General features: G+C 46.9%; 1 protein-coding gene across 10 annotated transcripts in view; it reads right to left on the bottom strand.

Moving 5' to 3' along the window:
* MTMR2 (myotubularin related protein 2) overlaps window positions 1-17938 on the bottom strand; it is a 1647725-nt gene that overhangs the window by 395958 nt on the left and 1233829 nt on the right. For all 10 annotated transcript variants that reach the window (XM_069639182.1, XM_069639183.1, XM_069639176.1 and 7 more), the window contains one exon: window positions 6107-6283. In XM_069639182.1, the coding sequence (XP_069495283.1) occupies window positions 6107-6283 (177 nt within the window). The remainder of the gene's footprint in view (window positions 1-6106; window positions 6284-17938) is intronic.

Here is a 17938-nt window from a genome sequence, read left to right as displayed (position 1 = left end):
GTATGTGTTCTATGGGCTCCTTTACCCCATAGGGTTTCATGTGTTTTTGATATGTGGGTTACACAGCACCCTCCATGCAGTAACCAAGGGGTGTCGTAGTGACCCCCAAACATAGACTCCATACCCTGGGACTCACTACTGTCTCCCAGGGCATGTAAAGTCACCATTGGCTTTACTAGTCCTAAATTGTGAACAGAACCAGTACAAACCATCATATTGTGGACGTACTGGTCGGGGCAATTCGATTGGCCCGGGGTCTGTTGTTCGAGGGGTCACTGTCCAGTTCCCCCCGACCGAGTTTTAGGAACACATGTTGCTGGCTCCTAACTGGACAGGCATTGGATACTACTTTTTATATTCGACCGCAAATATATTCCTATGGGATTTTCCCATTGTTCGAGGCTACCACTTTTTAAAATAGCCTCGAACATACCGCCGGTTTATTAAATTAATATAAATTCAGCGGTTGGTATTTTTTGCCGAAACTTGGTTCCAAAATGGCGTTTGTGTTCGCTTCTGTGACTCCAACCCAAGTCGAGCCCTTTGTTACACTTTTTGGCAGGCTTCTCCACAGAAACCTCCAAAAGTGGTGCCACTCTGTCTGGGTACCACAGGGAGTGTGGGAGGGGGTTTAGGCACCCTGGACTGAGTTGCCTCGACAACTCAAGTCGCACTCTTGTGTGATTGGCCCAAGTGGTGAGCCGGCCGGCTCACCACTTAGCATGTTTGAGTGACAGCTAGGCTGAATTAATGGGGGTTTACCTGCATAAAAGCAGGGCTTTGGGGACTGGAACTTCAGAAGTCGCCACAGGACCTAAAGAATCCGAGGAGGGAGAAGCCGAGCCGACCTACGACGACGACACCACCGGTGGAGCCCTGCTGAACCGTATCACCACTTTTCCCGACGACAGAGGAGATCTCCAGTCCGGAGAGTCTTCTTCCTTTGACTGGTGGGGATAACCAGTTTGCCCGTCTTTTCGCCTTCCTGGGCCAATCTCGTGGCCGCATTGCCTGTGCCAAGCACCCCGGCAACCGAAATACCACGGTTTACCACTACCGTGAAGAAAAGGGTAGTACCTTGTAACCGGGAAACTCTGCGGCTGGTTTCTTCCCTGGCAGTGCAACGACCTTCATCTTTCCTCCGCGTCGAGACCTCCTCTTCCTCTGGACGAAACACTGACTTGCACCCGCTGCCAGGAACAATTGCCCTCGCTGGAGCGTTCTTCCCATTTCAGGTACTGTGTCCCGCCTGGCTTCCCTTGCGACAGATCGTTCGGGGTGACAGTAAATTCTCGACTTTCTAACCTGGGTTAGCCTGGGGCCCGTTCACTAACTTTTCCTTACTTGATCTCAATCTTTTATGAACTATCTACAAAGACTCTTTGGGCATAACCCCACTGTGTGATCCTGGACACATTTCGCTTGCTCTCTCTAAGAGTGGGCCTGGCCATTGAACTCCCTTGCTCTCCAGTAGACCTTGCCTAACCTGCCTCAGTGTGGTTCTTTGAAAAGTATTGAGATTGTGTGCTTTCATAACTTTGCCTTTTTCCCTCCCTTTTTCTATAATTTATTAGAGTGCCATTTAATGTTAAGCGCTCACCTCTGTCCGAAAATAAGTGGTGTTTCTCATTAAGACTTGTCTAATAAGTAATCAGGGTTGTATATATATAATAGTGACTGTGGGTTGAATTTACTTACCACTTTTTGTGCTAGTGTAATTTACAAGTGTGTCTTTAAATAAATAATTATATACTTTTACACCAAAGCTCTGGTCAGTGTTTGCTTGTGCTACTGTATCTCTGTACCTATTGTGTATACTCTATATACTGCCTAACTCATCTTGAGAGAAGTCTGACTGCTCAGCCACAGCTACCAGGTAAATCTGGGTGGGACAGACTGCTACCAATTGGGTTTACTGCCAACCATCTGTAGTCCTAAATCTTTTGCAGTGGTCCCCAAGGGAACTGCACAGGTTTCTGCCTAACACCTCCAATCACCACACAAACTAGTCACCTGTCTAGGTGCCCGTGAATTGGTGCAATAAGCACGAATACTGCCGCCACTCCTCAGTCTTCTTCCACCTATTTACATATGTCACATGAACCACTTCTCACTCCCCCACCCTTTCCCACCCTTCTTGCCGCCAACACATGGCGTACGGTATATTTTGCAGACCCTTCCGCCGGCGCACTGTCCTCCGATACACCATGGCGGTCTTTGCCCAAAAAATTTGCCGCAGAGCACACTTCCCTCCAGCCAACCACCAGCCGTGTCCAAAGTTCTCAGACAGCACGCCGTACCGCAAGCCAATGACACTTCTGTCCGCCGAGCGAACAGGGAAATGGGCCCAGATATCATTAATTTTTAGAGACTTACATTTCAGTTGTTTGCAACAAAAGTACTGATCAGATTCCTACCAAACGCACAAAAGCACACTTTCTGACACAATGCCCTGTTCCTGGTGCAAATTTAGTGCAAATCCGTCCAGCTGTTTGGGCTGTAGCCATGTGCAAAGATTTTCCCCATTCAGTCTATGGAGAAAAAAAAATGTTGGGACCCCCTTATAACTTTCCCCCCCCTGTACGAAACCACACCAAAGTTGGCAAATAAATTCAGAGTCAGCCATATACTTTTTTTGCAAGGTTTGGTGAGGATTCGTCCAGGGGGAGCGCAGTTATAAGCCGCCGAAAAAGTGTTCTTCCTAGGAGTTTAGCAACTTAACCATAACTACACGGCCGATACCGCAGGGCGTGTAATATATATATGTATATATGCTGAAAAAGATTGACAGTATGACAACGAAAAAAGGTTTTGACAAGTATAAAAGTTGTAAAATGTGCATATTTGTAGAACAAAATACTATGGTAGAATGTGGGAGCAGTAAGAAGTGGTATATCTCGCATAAAATTTACTGCCTAACCAGATATGTAGTGTATGCCATTAGATGCCCATGTGAAAAAATCTACATAGGGTGAACTATCTGCCAACTTAAAATTTGTATTCTGCAACACTATGGAGCCATTTTGCATAAAGATCCAAATGACCCTTTTGCAGTGCATAAGCATAAGAGTGATGTGACCCAACTAAAGTACTACGTGCTAGCACATGTTCCAGAATTGGTAAGAAAAGGTAATAGAGAACAGAAACTATGGAAGTTAGAATACAAGCCACTTATCAAATTTAATACAAAAATAAAAAACAGTTGGGCATAACTCAGATGAAGAGCTGGCTATTCACCTACTTGATGATTAGATTGGTTGTATATGAATGCCAAAATGGAAGTTATGGTCTAATTTCCTCAATTTAATTGTAATGGTTGATTGATTGTACCCCCCACCCACTTTTTCTACATACGGTGTAATACTTGATTGCTTCACCATAAGTGGCATTTTTAAGATTTGCATATTAGAGATTTTAGGCGCTTATTTTATAGTTATTATTGCACCTTAGCCCAGAGGGGCGATTAGATAGATTGTATCTTTAGCACAATTCACTTTAGATATTGTTGCACTTTAGCTCACTTGGGCAGGATAAAGATGAAATGCAGGATAAAGATGAAATGATGAAAGTACAATGCACTTTATGGGTTGTAGCCCACTCAGGCTTGATCGAAACAAGTGGCATACAAGCACATAAGAGGCTGCTGCGATCCCGAGGTCTCATGATAATTTACTTTTCTGTACGTGCCACGCAGAATTCAACTGTAGTGGTGTTTATTAATTTACAGGCCATTGGCTCAAGGGTTGTAGATACAAATACAAACAAACTGCTGTAAACACTTTGCCAATACACAAAGTGATACATATGGTGCCTGCTTATTTGAAGCAAGACACTAGTTAAGTATAAGATAAGCAATATTTATTGCTTTACTAATATATTACAAAATGGCTACCAGATATACGGATCCTGCAGACAGTTAACTTAGAGGTCATGTGACCATAAACATCATGTGCCTTGGCAAATTGTAGAAATAAAAAACAGCACAACACAATGATTTGTAATTTCTTCTGAGGAAGTCCCTGAAGGAGGGATGGAACGCGTGGCGCAATTCAACATGGCAGGACTGTAACAAGCCGTTCAGTAAGACTATGTTGGTTCTTTTAAAATAACGTATTGGATATGCGTTTTTTATGAAAAGTTAAGATTAAAGTTATTTTTGCACCTTATTTAGACCGAGTGCTCTCATAACTTTGTGTTCACTCGCCTGTTTTTGTTTAAGCCGTCTGTAAACATTGCGTAGAGTTGAACACACACGCTCGATATATATATATATGTATGTATGTGACTTATTACAAGTGTACGATATAGTATATTTTATTTATAGCGCACCTATACACAAGTGTTTCAAGGCGCAAGTATTTTTTTGTATACCATTGTGTGATTTCTTTGGTTAACTCAGTGGATTAACTATATTTCAATAATACCCTAACTACCCCTCCTTAAGTTAAGCAGGACTGCTCTGCCACACCTTTAGAGAGTTTTGGTTTGGTCTTTCCTTCGGAACGGAATACTGAAAACCTTTAGAGTTGATGGTTCCACAGCCTTCAACAGAAGATTGTGCAAAAATCTTCCTAAAAGCAACGGACATCCCACAGACTCCAGCAACACCACTAGAGCACCATCGAATATTGTTCAACTGCAACAAGACCATATTTCTAAAGAAATGCACGTATTGCTTCACGTCTTCCGACAAATCCTACCTTTCTTGCATCCAAGCCACAAAATTGAACTTGAAAATTGACTATTGCAAAACTATCTCTATCGGAATCTCCAAGAAACATATTCAGAAAATTCACTCATCCAAACGGAGAAGCCTGTTTTGGATTAAGTATTTGGCCCATAACAATGGAATTCCCAGTTATTTCCACCCCATTTTACGGTACTTCCTTTATCAACGTGAGAAAGATGGAAGGCTAAGTCGGCCCTGCTGTGGGATTCGAAATGCAGTTTGCCTTCATGTCAGAGACCAGCATTTTACATATGAGCGATGAGAGACAGACAGACACTGGCTGATTGTGGCAAAGGTGGAGGGAGGCTGCTGCAGTTCTGCAACTTTTTTTCTAACATGCTTGTGTTATGGAAAGCTCCGTTTATTTTGTTTAGTTTAAACTCACCATTTATTAGTACGTTATTTGTAACCTTAGGCCGCATTTCGGCATCAGCAGTTCCAAATTTGTCTTAAAGGTGGACACTTCTGGCACCTTGATCTCAGTGATGGCCATTGCTGTGCTTTATAAAACTAAGTAAATACAAATAGCAAATAGGCATTTAATTTGATGTACGAATGTATTGCTCTAGTCCTGGATTACCATTTAGTATTTCTATTTGTAGAAGCAAATCCATATCTCACATTTTTAAACAAAAAAAATACAACACAGTAGATGGCACATTTTAAGGAATTCTGTTTGAACGGTTCAGTTTTGCTAACAATTCTATTAAATATTATTTTGAACTGGATAACTTGGTGGTTATTACTCGTGCATTCATTTTTTTAATGAAGGGTTCCATTAACACACTGGTTTCGACACTGATCTAGGAAGAATGTCTGGTCTAACAGTCACGCAACCAACTGCAGAACTAGAAGATATTCATTCTAGTCCTGGCATTTCTACTTGACCACGTTTGGTGATCTTGGGAAACGTACTTTCTTTCACTATGCATCACCCATATCTGGTCACACTGGGAGAATCTAGAAACTGGTGAAACACTGACATACAATACACAGTAAGTAACTTGGGAGCAGTACATGGTACATTTTAAACTTACTATAGAAAATGATACAGGGTTTTATTTTGCCAAAATAACAGAAAACAACGTAATCTCTTTATGATTCATTTCCCTTACATGGCAACATTTTGAGTGATCAGAAATAGCTTTAATGCATGTTGAGACACCAAACAAGAAAGTACTAGTGAGTACCGATTAAGAAGAGGTTACCAATTAGATGGTACACATTATTTGTAACCATGTATACGATGCAGTATAACAAACATACATGACTCATGTTTTCTCTATGAAGACATCTGTTGCTTTTTTGTTTCTCATTTCCCTGGTCTCCTACAATTACTCTCCATTGTGTACTAAGCAGGTTTTTCCATTCACCCACCTGTGGTTTCATCCTTGGATTCCATCTAATGTAGTAGCCCGTCCACAGCTCTAGATGGCGCATGCTGGCTACAGGATACAATACATGGTCGAAGTAGCTTGCATATAAAGGATTAGTAAAATCCTCAGGACTGCTATTTATATAGGACCACACGGAGACGGTTTCTTTCAGAAAACCCTGTAAGGAAGCACATCAAAAATATCTTTGCACAATTCTTCCTTAATCATTACCACATTCCAAGCATCTGGGAGGATCAGAGCATGGACCCTTTTCCAACCCAGATCATATTAAAAATACTGTTCAGCACCAACTGCTCTGCTTCCCCTCAACCAGCAAGTCCTTTGTTCTGTAAACTATGCCGTGATACCTCAGAGTTTGGGCGTATAACAAATACAATAAATAAAACATAAAATACATAAAAACATTATTGTTTAATGTAAATACGTTCTCTTACGCACAGCTTCTGCCATTTTGGCTACCTCTTGGCGATGTCATTATGGACTTGTCATGGGACTACCAAATTGAAGGTTTGCATCCAACATTCCCACTCAAAATAGGTTTACACCCCATATTAAAAAACACAACTGGACTGAAAAGCAACTCACCTACTTTCATCATTCATTCATTCATTGTGCAGGATTATCCAAAATTGCAACACAATTGGCCTGCAAAGTCATCATAACACAGATTCCTCTCTATATTTGTCAGGGCAACTTGCTTACTTGTAATCCTGTTGTTTCCATCATGGATATCATTACAAATAAACACCCACGGCGTCGAAGAGCAAACAAATGTAACTCTTACATTTAAAAAACAATAAAAAAATATATAGTGCCTACCAGGCTTAGTTTCCTTTTTTGTAAGTACTCTGCATAAAAGACACATTTGCCTGTGGGGCTTAGAAAACAAGCATTATATTTTGTATTGTTTCTGTTTTAGTTTTTATAGTACAAAACTAGCTATGAAGCAACAGAGCCCTGTGCAAGTAATTTCGGGTTAACAGAGGTTTGTGAAAGGGAAGGGTATAGTAGCTTGAATATTGCATATTACAGGGGTGGTACATACTTAGGAGCAGCAGTTCCTAAGAGGCCCTGAGATACTCCCTGAAAAGCAGATCTTAAGTACATTCTTGAACCGTAGGAGCCCTGGAGCAGTCCTGATTGCAATTAGGGTGGTGTTCCAATAGGCAGTGCCGTAGCAAGGAAAGGCCAGTTGCCTGGTTCTCTCGTTGCGTGCAAGTTTAGTCTCAAACCTCGCAATGGTCTCGCCCCTAGCAGAGCATGTTCCACTTATGTCTGCGAGATTTGGGGCTAGGTAGGCTGGCAATCAAGCTGTAGTTGCCTTTTATGTGCACTTTTGCAGAGTCTCTTAGCAAAAAATATATAGCCAGTATATCATAGTCCTAAGTCCCCTTTCCCCCATGCTTATGGGGCATCCCTCAGCATGGGGATGGTACCAGAACCTATTAGCAGCTAAAATAGTGAGCTTTCCCTTTAAATTTAGTATATTTTGCGGGGCGTGGGCCCGGGCGTAGGCACACCCACTAGGCCCCCCCCAGCCCCTTCCGGCACCTCACCCAGTCCCCTTTGACACATCGGACACTTGAAAACCTGGCTGCACTAACAGTTTTAATCCCTGCGCTACTAGCTGGGGAAGGTGGGTTGGACATATGTAGAAAAGGGGATTTAGGACTATGGGTACCGTAGTCACTATGGTGAGTAACTGGCATTACTCATATGTACATCCGTATGGGTTATTTCACCGAAACAAACAACTGGGTGAACAAGAGTTTAACTGGAGGCAAACAAGTTCCGGAGGACTGCCTGCCCAAACTCAGCATCTTTCCTGGAGCTGATATCCAAAGAGTAATTACCTGCAAAAAGCTCAAGGCGAGACCCAAATAGCTGCCTTGCTAATAGTCTCCCACGAGACGTGCCTTTGGCAACGCTGTGGCCTTGGCCCTCACTGCATGCGCATGGATTCCCGGAGGCACCTTTTTCCCTAGGGACGTATAGGCTTAAGAAATGGACAGAACCATCCAGCGTTCAATGGATGCCTTAGAGACTGGAGTCCCAGGGACCGAGCCCATACGTGACAAACAAAGCCTCTGTTTTCCTGTGCTGTTTTGTCCGGTAGAGATAGAACTTAAGCACCCTCCGGATAAACCAAAGGGTGAAGTGACCATTCCACATCTTACTGAGGATTAGGAAAGAAGACCAGTAGGTAAATCTCCTGGTTCAAATGGAAGGGAGAAACCACCTTCGGCAGGAACTTTGGGTGGGTTTGAAGGACCACCTTATTATTGTGGAAGACAGTGCATGGCTCGCAAGCAGACATGGCCTGCAGCTCGCTAACCCTCCGCGCTGACGTGAGCACAACTAGCAATACCGTCTTCAGCATTACCCACTTGAGATACACTGAGGCCAGAGGCTCAAATGGCTTGCGCTGAAGTGCAGACAGCACCACATGCAGGTTCCAGACGGGATGGGGCCTATGTACCAGTGGAAAGAGTCGCAACAAGCCCTTGAGGTGAGCCTTGACCACCGGATTCACCGGCAAAAACAAAATCCAGCATCCAAGTTTTTGTAGGCTGCTATTGCCACCAAATAGGTGCAGCAGGTATCCACCTGAACCCCGGAACAGGCCAAGTTGGCCGAGAAAGAGAGGACATTGTCCACAGAGCAGAGGAGGGGGTCTATCCCTTGATCCTACAGCTAACGACAAAACCATGACCACTTGCTCTTATATTGGGAACGGGTAGACGCTTCTTAGCCTCCTGTATTATGCCTCAGTTGTCAGCTGACAAGTGCGCTAGCATAAGCCTTAGCTGGTCAGGAGCCAAGCTGCTAGGTCTAGTTTGACCGGGTCCGGGTGTTGTACTGCACCCCCCTGCTGCGTGAAGAACCTCCCGTTGCATGTCAGCAGTGGAATTGGTTCATGAGCTGTAGAAAGTCTGAAAACCCGGGTCTCGATGGCCACTGCGGGATGTGAGGAGAAGTCTGCAGCCCACAGCAGCCTTGAAACTTCTGGGGAAGCCTCTGAAGCAAGCAAGGAGGAGGGAAGGCATAACAGTTGAGGTTGTCCCAGGACAGCTGGAACGCATCTCCCAGAGATGACGGACCCTGTCCCACCCATGATGCAAAGAGAGGGCATTTGTGATTGTCCAGCGACGCGAAGAGGTCGACATCCGGCATGCCCTACCGGAGAAAAAGAGGATCCAGGACACTTCTGTCCCATTCCTATTCGTAAGTGTTGGAGCCCAATCTGCTCAACCTGTTCACTTCTGCATTACTTTCCCCTGAAGATGAACTGCTCGGATCCAGATGCCCTGAGACAGATCCCATTCCCATATCAAGGCCGCCTTCATGCATAGCACCCTCAACCTGGTCCCCTCCCCTTCTTGTTGAGGTCGTGGAATTGTCCGTCCTGGAAAGCACCACCCTTCCGCCGAGCAGGGGAATGAAGGCCTGGTGCGCCAAGCCCACAGTCTTGAGCTCCAGTAGATTGATGTGAGATCTGGCCTCTTCCCTGGACCACAAGCCGTGTATGGAGTAGGCCTCCAAGGTCACTCGCAGAGAGGGCTCTGGAGGAACGAATGGGGCATCCCCCCTGATATGTTGCTGTCGAGGAGCCACGAGCGTAAATCCGGGAGAAGAGTGGATGGAATGAAAATTCTGTCTGACTGCGACCTGGTTGCCTGGTCACAGGAGGTCGCCAAGTGTAGCTGAATATGCCTCATTTTGAGCCTGCAGTGTGGAATCATCCAGACACACAAGGCCATTAGTCCCAGCAAGTGCTGAAACCACCACGCTGACATGGAGGAATTGCAAAGAAAATGTAACACCGCCTGGCGTAGGGAAGACTCTGTGCAATGGAATCCCACCTGATCCCCAGGAACTCAAGTGACTGGGAGGGAACCAACTGGGACTTCTTCGGGTTGAGTGAAAACCCTAACTGGAAGAATACATCTGCCAGCCTCTGGCACGAGTGGCGGGCCCCCATTGGGGGAACTGGATCACAACAACCAATCGTCCAGATACGTATACAGGTGATGGCCCTCTAACCTGAAGAGACTATCCACCGCATTCATGAACTTGGTGAATATGCGGGGGCCTGAATTGAGGCCACACGGCAGCACCTTGTACTGAAAGTGGTGTGACATAATTGTGAATCGTAGAAACTCTGCTGACTCAGATATGCATCCTTTAGGTCTAGGGAGCATCCAGTCTCCTGTGCATGATGACTCCACAATTTGGGCGGGAGTGATCATCTTGAAGCGTTCTAGTGGTAGGGAAAGCGTGAGGAAAGAGGTATCCAGGAATACCCTCAGCCCAGCATGGTTGTTTTTGGGTACCGCAGAAATCCTGGAATAGAAACCAGAGCCCTTCTCCTGAGGGGGCACTGGCTCCCAATAATTTCAGGATCTCCCTCAGTTGAGCAGGGCAGCCTATTTACAGCAGCGGCGGTAAGTAGGGAGGAGGGGAATACTGAACCCCGATGAGGCAATTGAGAGGATCCACAGGTTTGTGAACAGACGCTTCCAAGCCTTGATGTGCAGAGACAAACGACACCCAACAGGAGAGCCGTGGTTCCTGACCGTAACTTCATTGTTTTTTCCCGTCAGAGGCCAGGCCAGAGAAGGGGGGGATGAACGTTAAAAAAAACTTGTGGTGTGTTGCTGCTTCCGCCTGTGTGTACTGGGCGATCTGTCTGGCTGCCTGGTATTCCTTTCTTGGAAGCCCTGAAACCCACTGAATGACTGAGGCTTATGCTATGGCCTACCCTGGCTCTGGTGGAATGATTTTAGCCCGGGCTTGGTCAAGACAGCCAATGACTTGGCAGTCTGAGTAGAGGTCTTCTTTTTTGTCAGTTCGTCATCTGTGGATGAGTGGCACAGATCCAAAACCTCAAAGCGGAGTTCAAGGATCCGCTCCTGGACGTCGACTGAGAACCTGGTGTCATGCATCCACAAAGTCCTTCGTATGTGCAACCCCATGTACACACCCTTGCTGGCTATGTCTGTGTTGGAGTCGGCAGACTCCATAAGGTCTTGTACAACCATCCTCGCCTCTGCGAGGCCCGCCTTGAATGTGGTCTGTCTTTCTAGTGGCAAATCTGGAAGAAAGTCACTGATCTCCTTCCACAGCCTCTGGTTAGTCGCAGACAGGAGCGCAACCAAGTTCGCTTGTCAAAGGTGGAGACCAGCATTAAGGTACACCTTCTTGCTGAAACACTCAAGTAACTTGTCCTCCTTGGAGAGATAACTGGTTGATGAAGAAGAGAACCCTGAAGGCTTTGAGTACAAGGAGGCTACCGCCACAACCAAAGAATGCGGCTGGGGGTGCCCCAAGAGCACCACTTGATCCTTTTCCAGCTGCTGAAACAACAATCAAGCTGTTTATTTAGCTGGGAAATGGCGCATGCCTTCTCCCATACCTTTGAGGCGACTGAAAGGACTTCCCTTTTGCAAAGGGATGCCAGACCTGCTGGCCGATTTGAGAGGCAAGACTTCGGCCAACACTCCCGGCTCCTGTCGAGTCTGCTCTGGTTGGGTATTCCTAAATATTCTGCCAACCGTTGAAGCCGATCATGGAACGCTTTGACTAAGGCAGAGGCTTCGGATTCCTCTGCGTCGTCATCAGTGTCGCCCTGAGCCTGGGGGGCATCACATTGCGCTGATCCCCTGGGGAAGACCCCCTGAGGGCCTGCACCTTGGACTAGTGGAGCCTGGGGAAGTGGAACTGGAGCAGAAGGAGGTGGCAGTGGAGGAGGCGGGCAACCTGCGAGGGCAGCAGAGGCTGTGCTGCTGGAAAAAGCACTGGGACAGCAGGTGATTGTGGAGTGGGCCCCAGTGGGGGTGGCCTGGGAGGCAACGTCTGGGGCACCACGTCCCAGATCAGATCCTTGAGCTAACCTGCCATTTGTTGGGACATCATGAGGGTTAGGAGCCTCTCAAAGAAGCGATCCTCAATTGCCACCAGGCTCGCTCAAGGAGCCCGGCACTCCAAAGAGCTGGGACCATGTGGTTGTTCCCACGTCTCCGAAGCACTAGGCTGCCTAGAAGGTTCAGCCCGTCTGAAAGCCTGTAACGGGTAGCCCCACAGCTGGCTGGCATAGTTGTAACCCTGTGGGGACCAGCCAAACAGGTTTTGCTTACCCCCAGTAGAGAAAGGGCTGTTGCTACCTTGTGCAGTCCACTCTGAAGAATGGGACAGTGTTGCCCTGGCCCGCACATCAGGACCCGAACCCAGCTGTGCTGGTTCTGCCACTGTCTTGGTGGATGTCCTGGGGATCGACAGCACATCTTGTTGGAGACTTTGCTTGGGCACCATTTTGGGGCCCTCTGGAATTTGAGAAATGACTGGGGGCTCCAAACAGGCTGGCCGTGACCGTACTGCCGGGACCTCAGAGGGGGTTCCAGGTGTGACACCATTGACCCTCAACCTCAGATAGGCGCCATGCCCTCAGCACAAGGGCCAGTAATTGGTAAGCTCTGAGAAGATGTCTCTGTCCTCTTTTTTGAGCCAGAGCCCAAAGGCCCCTCACACCAAGATGCAGTGTCAGAGCTAACGTGCCCCTCTGAGGAAGATCCTGTTGGGCCCCTGAGTCCCTCAGCATCTATGCCAGTAGCCTTCACAGCCTCAGGCGTACCAGCGGTAGAAAAGCCCGAAGGACCCCTCCCAGATGGTGTTCCCAGGAAGGAATTGTTGTGCTGGGGTGCCTTGTTGGAGAGGTGACTAACCTTGTCATGCCGCAATGCTTTGGTACTCATTATAAGTTGGGCAGAGCACTAAAACTGTGGCGGTAATGCTATTACTGCTGCATTACCGCTCCAGCCAACTGTGAGTTGGGTGGAAAGTCAGACAGTTTTACCTCCAGCTCTGAACTGGAGGTAAATCTGGTGACTTTCTGCCCATTTTCAGCACATGCCCCATTGGTGCCAATGGACCCAATAAAAGTTGGGAATTACCGCCTTGCAATAAGAAGTTGGATGGACTCATCCAACTAAACCTGGCGCTCTTCGTAGGAGCTCTTGTGGAGCTCATTCGTTAATCTATATATGTTTTAGTACAGAATTAAATTAAAGTTTCCATCCAACTAGACGTATATATATAGATGAACAGTAGATGTCCAAAGTAGTATTCACAAAATAGTCCGAAAACTGATTTCCAAAGAAACAGTACAGGTTCTCTGGCTTGTCAACAGCTAGGTTCTTTATCAAACAAGAAGCAGACTTGTTTAGTTTTGTGTATGGTTATTTTAATGCCAATGCATTTCGGAGTGGATCTCCTTCTTCAGGGCGTTAACCACACTTTTTAGATTTAGCTCTTTAAATCACTGTAGTTCATAAACAAATCAAAAGTTTAAACAACAAGTATATGTAGAGAAAATCACAATCCAAATAAATTCCAGAAAGTAGATTATAAAAATTGGCACAGTCCACCATTATGAACATCATTAATCAAACAATATTTTAAGTAAATGAAAATTGTACATACCCGACAGAGGTAATTCATAATAGTAGGAGGATGAGGTTATGGGGAAGAAAACAACAACAACATGGAGCCTTTGTTAGATAAACATTGGTACATGATCGTGTAAGCTAACTGACAAATTCAAAAGTGCTCAATATCTCCAAATTTATATTTATATTACCTTCGTAAACTTCTGGGGTGCCTAACAACATCCTGGAGTAAAAAACTCTCTGCGTGCGACGTAAAACCGCCGCCTGTTCGCTAAACCAAAGAAGAAACATCTATTCAAGAAATTACTAACGAGCGGGTTAGTGGACACTCCTGTATTCTTTTGTGTTCCTGCATAAATGTGAATGAGGCCCACCCGTTGGAGTTTAACTTTCGTGTGCCTTTACACTGCCGTTTCTGTTGTGCTGTACTCGGACAGCGTGGAAACTCTCCCAGTGAACCAGCGTCCCGTGGGAAAACAGTAGTGAAGCTTACCGCCTTGCCACAACTTGGGATCCAACACTAACAGCGGCGGACTAAGTTGCGGTAACGCTATTTGCGTTGGGCGGTATCCCGGCGGATATACTGCTGGGATACCACCCAACTTGTGATGACCCCCCAAAGTCCTTCAGATTTCTGGGCAGCGAAGTGTTGAAAATCTCCCTCCAGCTGGATAAATGGTTCTTGAGGGAACGTGGAGCGAGGCCGACACACGCTGCGCACGTGTCCCAGCGGTGGTCGGGTCCCAGGCACTCCAAGCAAAGTGCGTGGTGGTCCAAAACCAGAAAGGAGCAGTCGCACAAGGCGCACCTGGAGAAGCTTCCCGTGACCGTCATGCGGCGATGAAGACGAGGCACCGAAGGCAGGTGAAGATAGCAAAAAATAGGCACTGGAAGCGCACAAAGCCCAAAAAAAGGTGCCAGCGCAAGATGCCAGGTCTGTTCCCATTTCAGCAGAAAAGGGGACTGAAATGAGGCACCTGGCGGGCGGGACCTGGTAGGCGTGCCTATGCCGAGGGCCACGCCCACGCGTCATATACTAAATTTAAAGGGGAAGCTCACTTTTTCTGCTGACATTATGTTCTGGTACCGTTTCCATGCCGGGGGATGCCCCATAAGGATGGAGGAAAGGGGACAGGACGTATGAGTAAGCCTCTTACGATGGAGGAGATGTAGTCACATTTATCAGTTCCCCTTATGAGGCACGCCACAGCATGTTCAACAGTCCTAATGGGGGTTGGGTGTGGCTCAGACACCGGTGAGTAGTGCAATCCCTCCATCGAGGTGTGAGATTACCAGAGCCTGGACCATGGCTGAAATCCTCTGGTTGGAGGAAGGGCTTTATTTCACAGAGTAGTGCTAGATTATACCGGCAATTTGTGCTTTTTTGTGGAAATGTTGCCAGAAGGAGAGACTGCTGTCAATAATGAACCTGAGAGATTGGCAAACCCAACCTCCTTCAGTCCTACCCATCTGGCTTCAGACCACAGATCCCAATACAGCACAGAAGAACAAGTTACTTTCTTACCTGGTAACGTTCTTTCGATGGAATGGTCTGACGACGTATTCCATATCTATGACAGGCAATGTCCACAGCTGTACTGCTTCGGAAAATCTTCGGCGTCTCCGTCCTGCGTCGATGACGTTGATGCGCCGTCCCCGAGGACCTCCTCCGACGGCCGACCTCACCCGATGTGATAAGTAGGACGCATAACGCCCATAGCCTCAGTTGTAGTTTTTTCCCCCAGAACGTGTGCCATCAGTTTTCTGCCAGGCAGACACACAAGGCCTTGCGGAACGCAAGCTGCAATCGCAAAAGAAATTCTGCAGCAGGGAAGGTAGGGAGGGAGCGAGCGATATGGAATACGTCATCGGGCCATCCCATCGAAAAAACGTTACCAGGTAAGAAAGTAACTTGTTCTTCGAGGGGATTGGGTCCTCCGACGTATTCCATATCTATGACAGACTCCCAAAGCAGTACCAAGCAAGGAGGTGGGAAAAGAATTTAGAACACAAATTTAGCATGCCCAATCAAATAGCGGAATAAAGGACTGCCTTGCCAAAGGCCAGATCCTGCCCTCGGATGGAATCGAGGGAGTAGTGCCGTACAAAAGTATGTACTGAAGCCCAGGTGGCTGCATCACAGATGTGACGAATAGGAACACCCTTCTGCAGGGCAGTAGACACAGCCACTCCCCTGGTAGAATGGGCCCACAAGCCAGCCAGAGGGTCCTTACCCGGCAAGGGATAACACTCGGAGATAGCTAAAATAATCCAACGAGACAAAGTCCGTTTCGTCTCAGATTGTCCCAAACGCTTTCCAACGTAACCAATGAAAAGTTGATCATCCACTCTGACCCGGGACATGCGCGAAATATAAAAGCTCAACACTCTCCTAGGATCAAGTCTATGGAGACTCTACTCTTCCTTACAAGGGTGTGAAGGAGGATAGAACGCCGGAAGAACAACCTTCTGGCTCAAATGAAATTCCGAAACCACCTTCGGAAGAAAAGCAGGACGAACTCCAAGGACAACCCTGTCCTTATGAAACACAGTGAAGGGTGGCTTAACTGAAAGTGCCTGTAACTCACTCACTCTGCGAGCGGAAGTAATCGTAACCAAAAACACAGTTTTCAGAGTCAACAGTCTCAAAGGGCAAGAATGCAAAGGCTCAAACGGAGCACCCATAAGAAACTTAAGAACAAGGTTCAAATCCCAACCGGGCACCAGAAAAGGAGGGAACACATTAGTGAGCCCTTTCAAAAACTGAGAAATTAAAGGGATCTGAAAATAGGAACATTCTTCAGACGAGCGCTTAAATATGGACAGCGCCGCCAACTAACCTTTAATGGTCCCCACTTGCAAGCTCCTGTGGGCCAAGGAAAGCAAAAACGACAGAACCATGGTGTTAGGCAGAAACCTGTGCAGTTCCCTCTGGGACCACTACAAAAGATTTAAGTCTACAGGTGTTGGCAGTAAACCCACTTGGTAGCAGTCTGTACCACACAGATTCACTGTGGTAGCTGTGGCTGAGCAGTCAGACTTCCCTCAAGAAGAGTTAGACAGTGTATAGAGGATACAGGATAGGTACAGAGGCACAGTAGTATAAGCAAACACTGACCAGAGCTAGGTGTAAAAGTATATACTTATTTATTTTAAAGGCACACTCATAAATTACACTAGCACAGAAAAAGGTAAGTAAGTCAAAACACAGACACTATTAATTATATGTACATCCCTAGTCATTTGTTGGACAAGTCTAAGTTAACACCACTTATTTCCAAACAGAGGTGAGCGCTTAACGTTAGATGGCACTCCAACAAGTTACTGAAAAGGGAGGGAAAAAGGTAGGAGTAATGCAAACATCAAAGTAAAACACTTTTCACATAAGGTTAGAAAGACAATCAATTGTGGGACAAGGAGAATTGGTTCGGGGCCCGCTTTAGAGGGAGCCAGGCGAAAATATGCCCAAGATCACACAATGTCACAAGTCTTTACAGGTGAGTAGAAAAGGTTTTTCTGAGATTAGAAAAGTTTAGTTAGGGTGTCCCAGGCTTACCCAGGTTCGAGAGCCGAGGGCTAAATCTACCCCGTACAATCGGTGGCAAGGGAAGCCGGGCGGAACACAGTACCTTTAAAAGTGGAAAGGATCCTCCAGCGGTGGTAGTTGTTCCTGGTAGTGGGTGCAAGTCGCGGCGTCGTCCAGGGGAAGAGGTGATCCCGACGTGGAGGAAAGCTGCAGATCGTTGCACTACCAGGGAAGAGACCAGCCGTGGAGTTTTCCGGTCACAAAGGATTTTACCCCTCTTTCGCGGTTGAGGTAAAAAGTGGTATCCCGGTTGCCGGGGTGCTTGGCACAGGCCAGGCGGCCACGAGATGCTTCTAGACGGCGAAAAGAAGGCAGAAACTGTTTGTCCCCACCAGTCAAGGGAAGAAGACTCTCCGGCGGGAGATCTCCTCTGTCGTCGGGAAAAAAGTGGTGAGACGGTTCTGCAGGGCTCCACCGGTGATGTCGTCTTGGCAGGTCGGCTCGGCTTCTCCCTCTTCGGCTTCTTAGGTCCTGTGGCGACTTCTGAAGAACCAGTCCCAAAAACCCTGCTTTTATGCAGCAAACCCCCATTCATACAGCCTAGCTGTCACTCAAACATGCTAAGTGGTGAGCGGGGGGGCTCACCACTTGGGCCAATCACACCAGAGTGCGACTTGAGTTGGCAAGGCAACTCAGTCCAGGGTGCCTAAACCCCCTCCCACACCCCCTGTGGTACCCAGACAGAATGGCACCACTTTGGAGGGCTTCTGTGCAGAAGCCCGCCAAAAGTGGAACAAAGGCTCGACTCGGGTTCAGGGTTACTGAAGTGAACCTAGACGCC

This window comes from Ambystoma mexicanum, chromosome 7q, assembly GCF_040938575.1.
Source record: "Ambystoma mexicanum isolate Mex_15411 chromosome 7q, UKY_AmexF1_1, whole genome shotgun sequence".
NCBI lineage: Eukaryota > Metazoa > Chordata > Amphibia > Caudata > Ambystomatidae > Ambystoma > Ambystoma mexicanum.
This window is presented reverse-complemented; position numbering and strand designations above follow the sequence as displayed.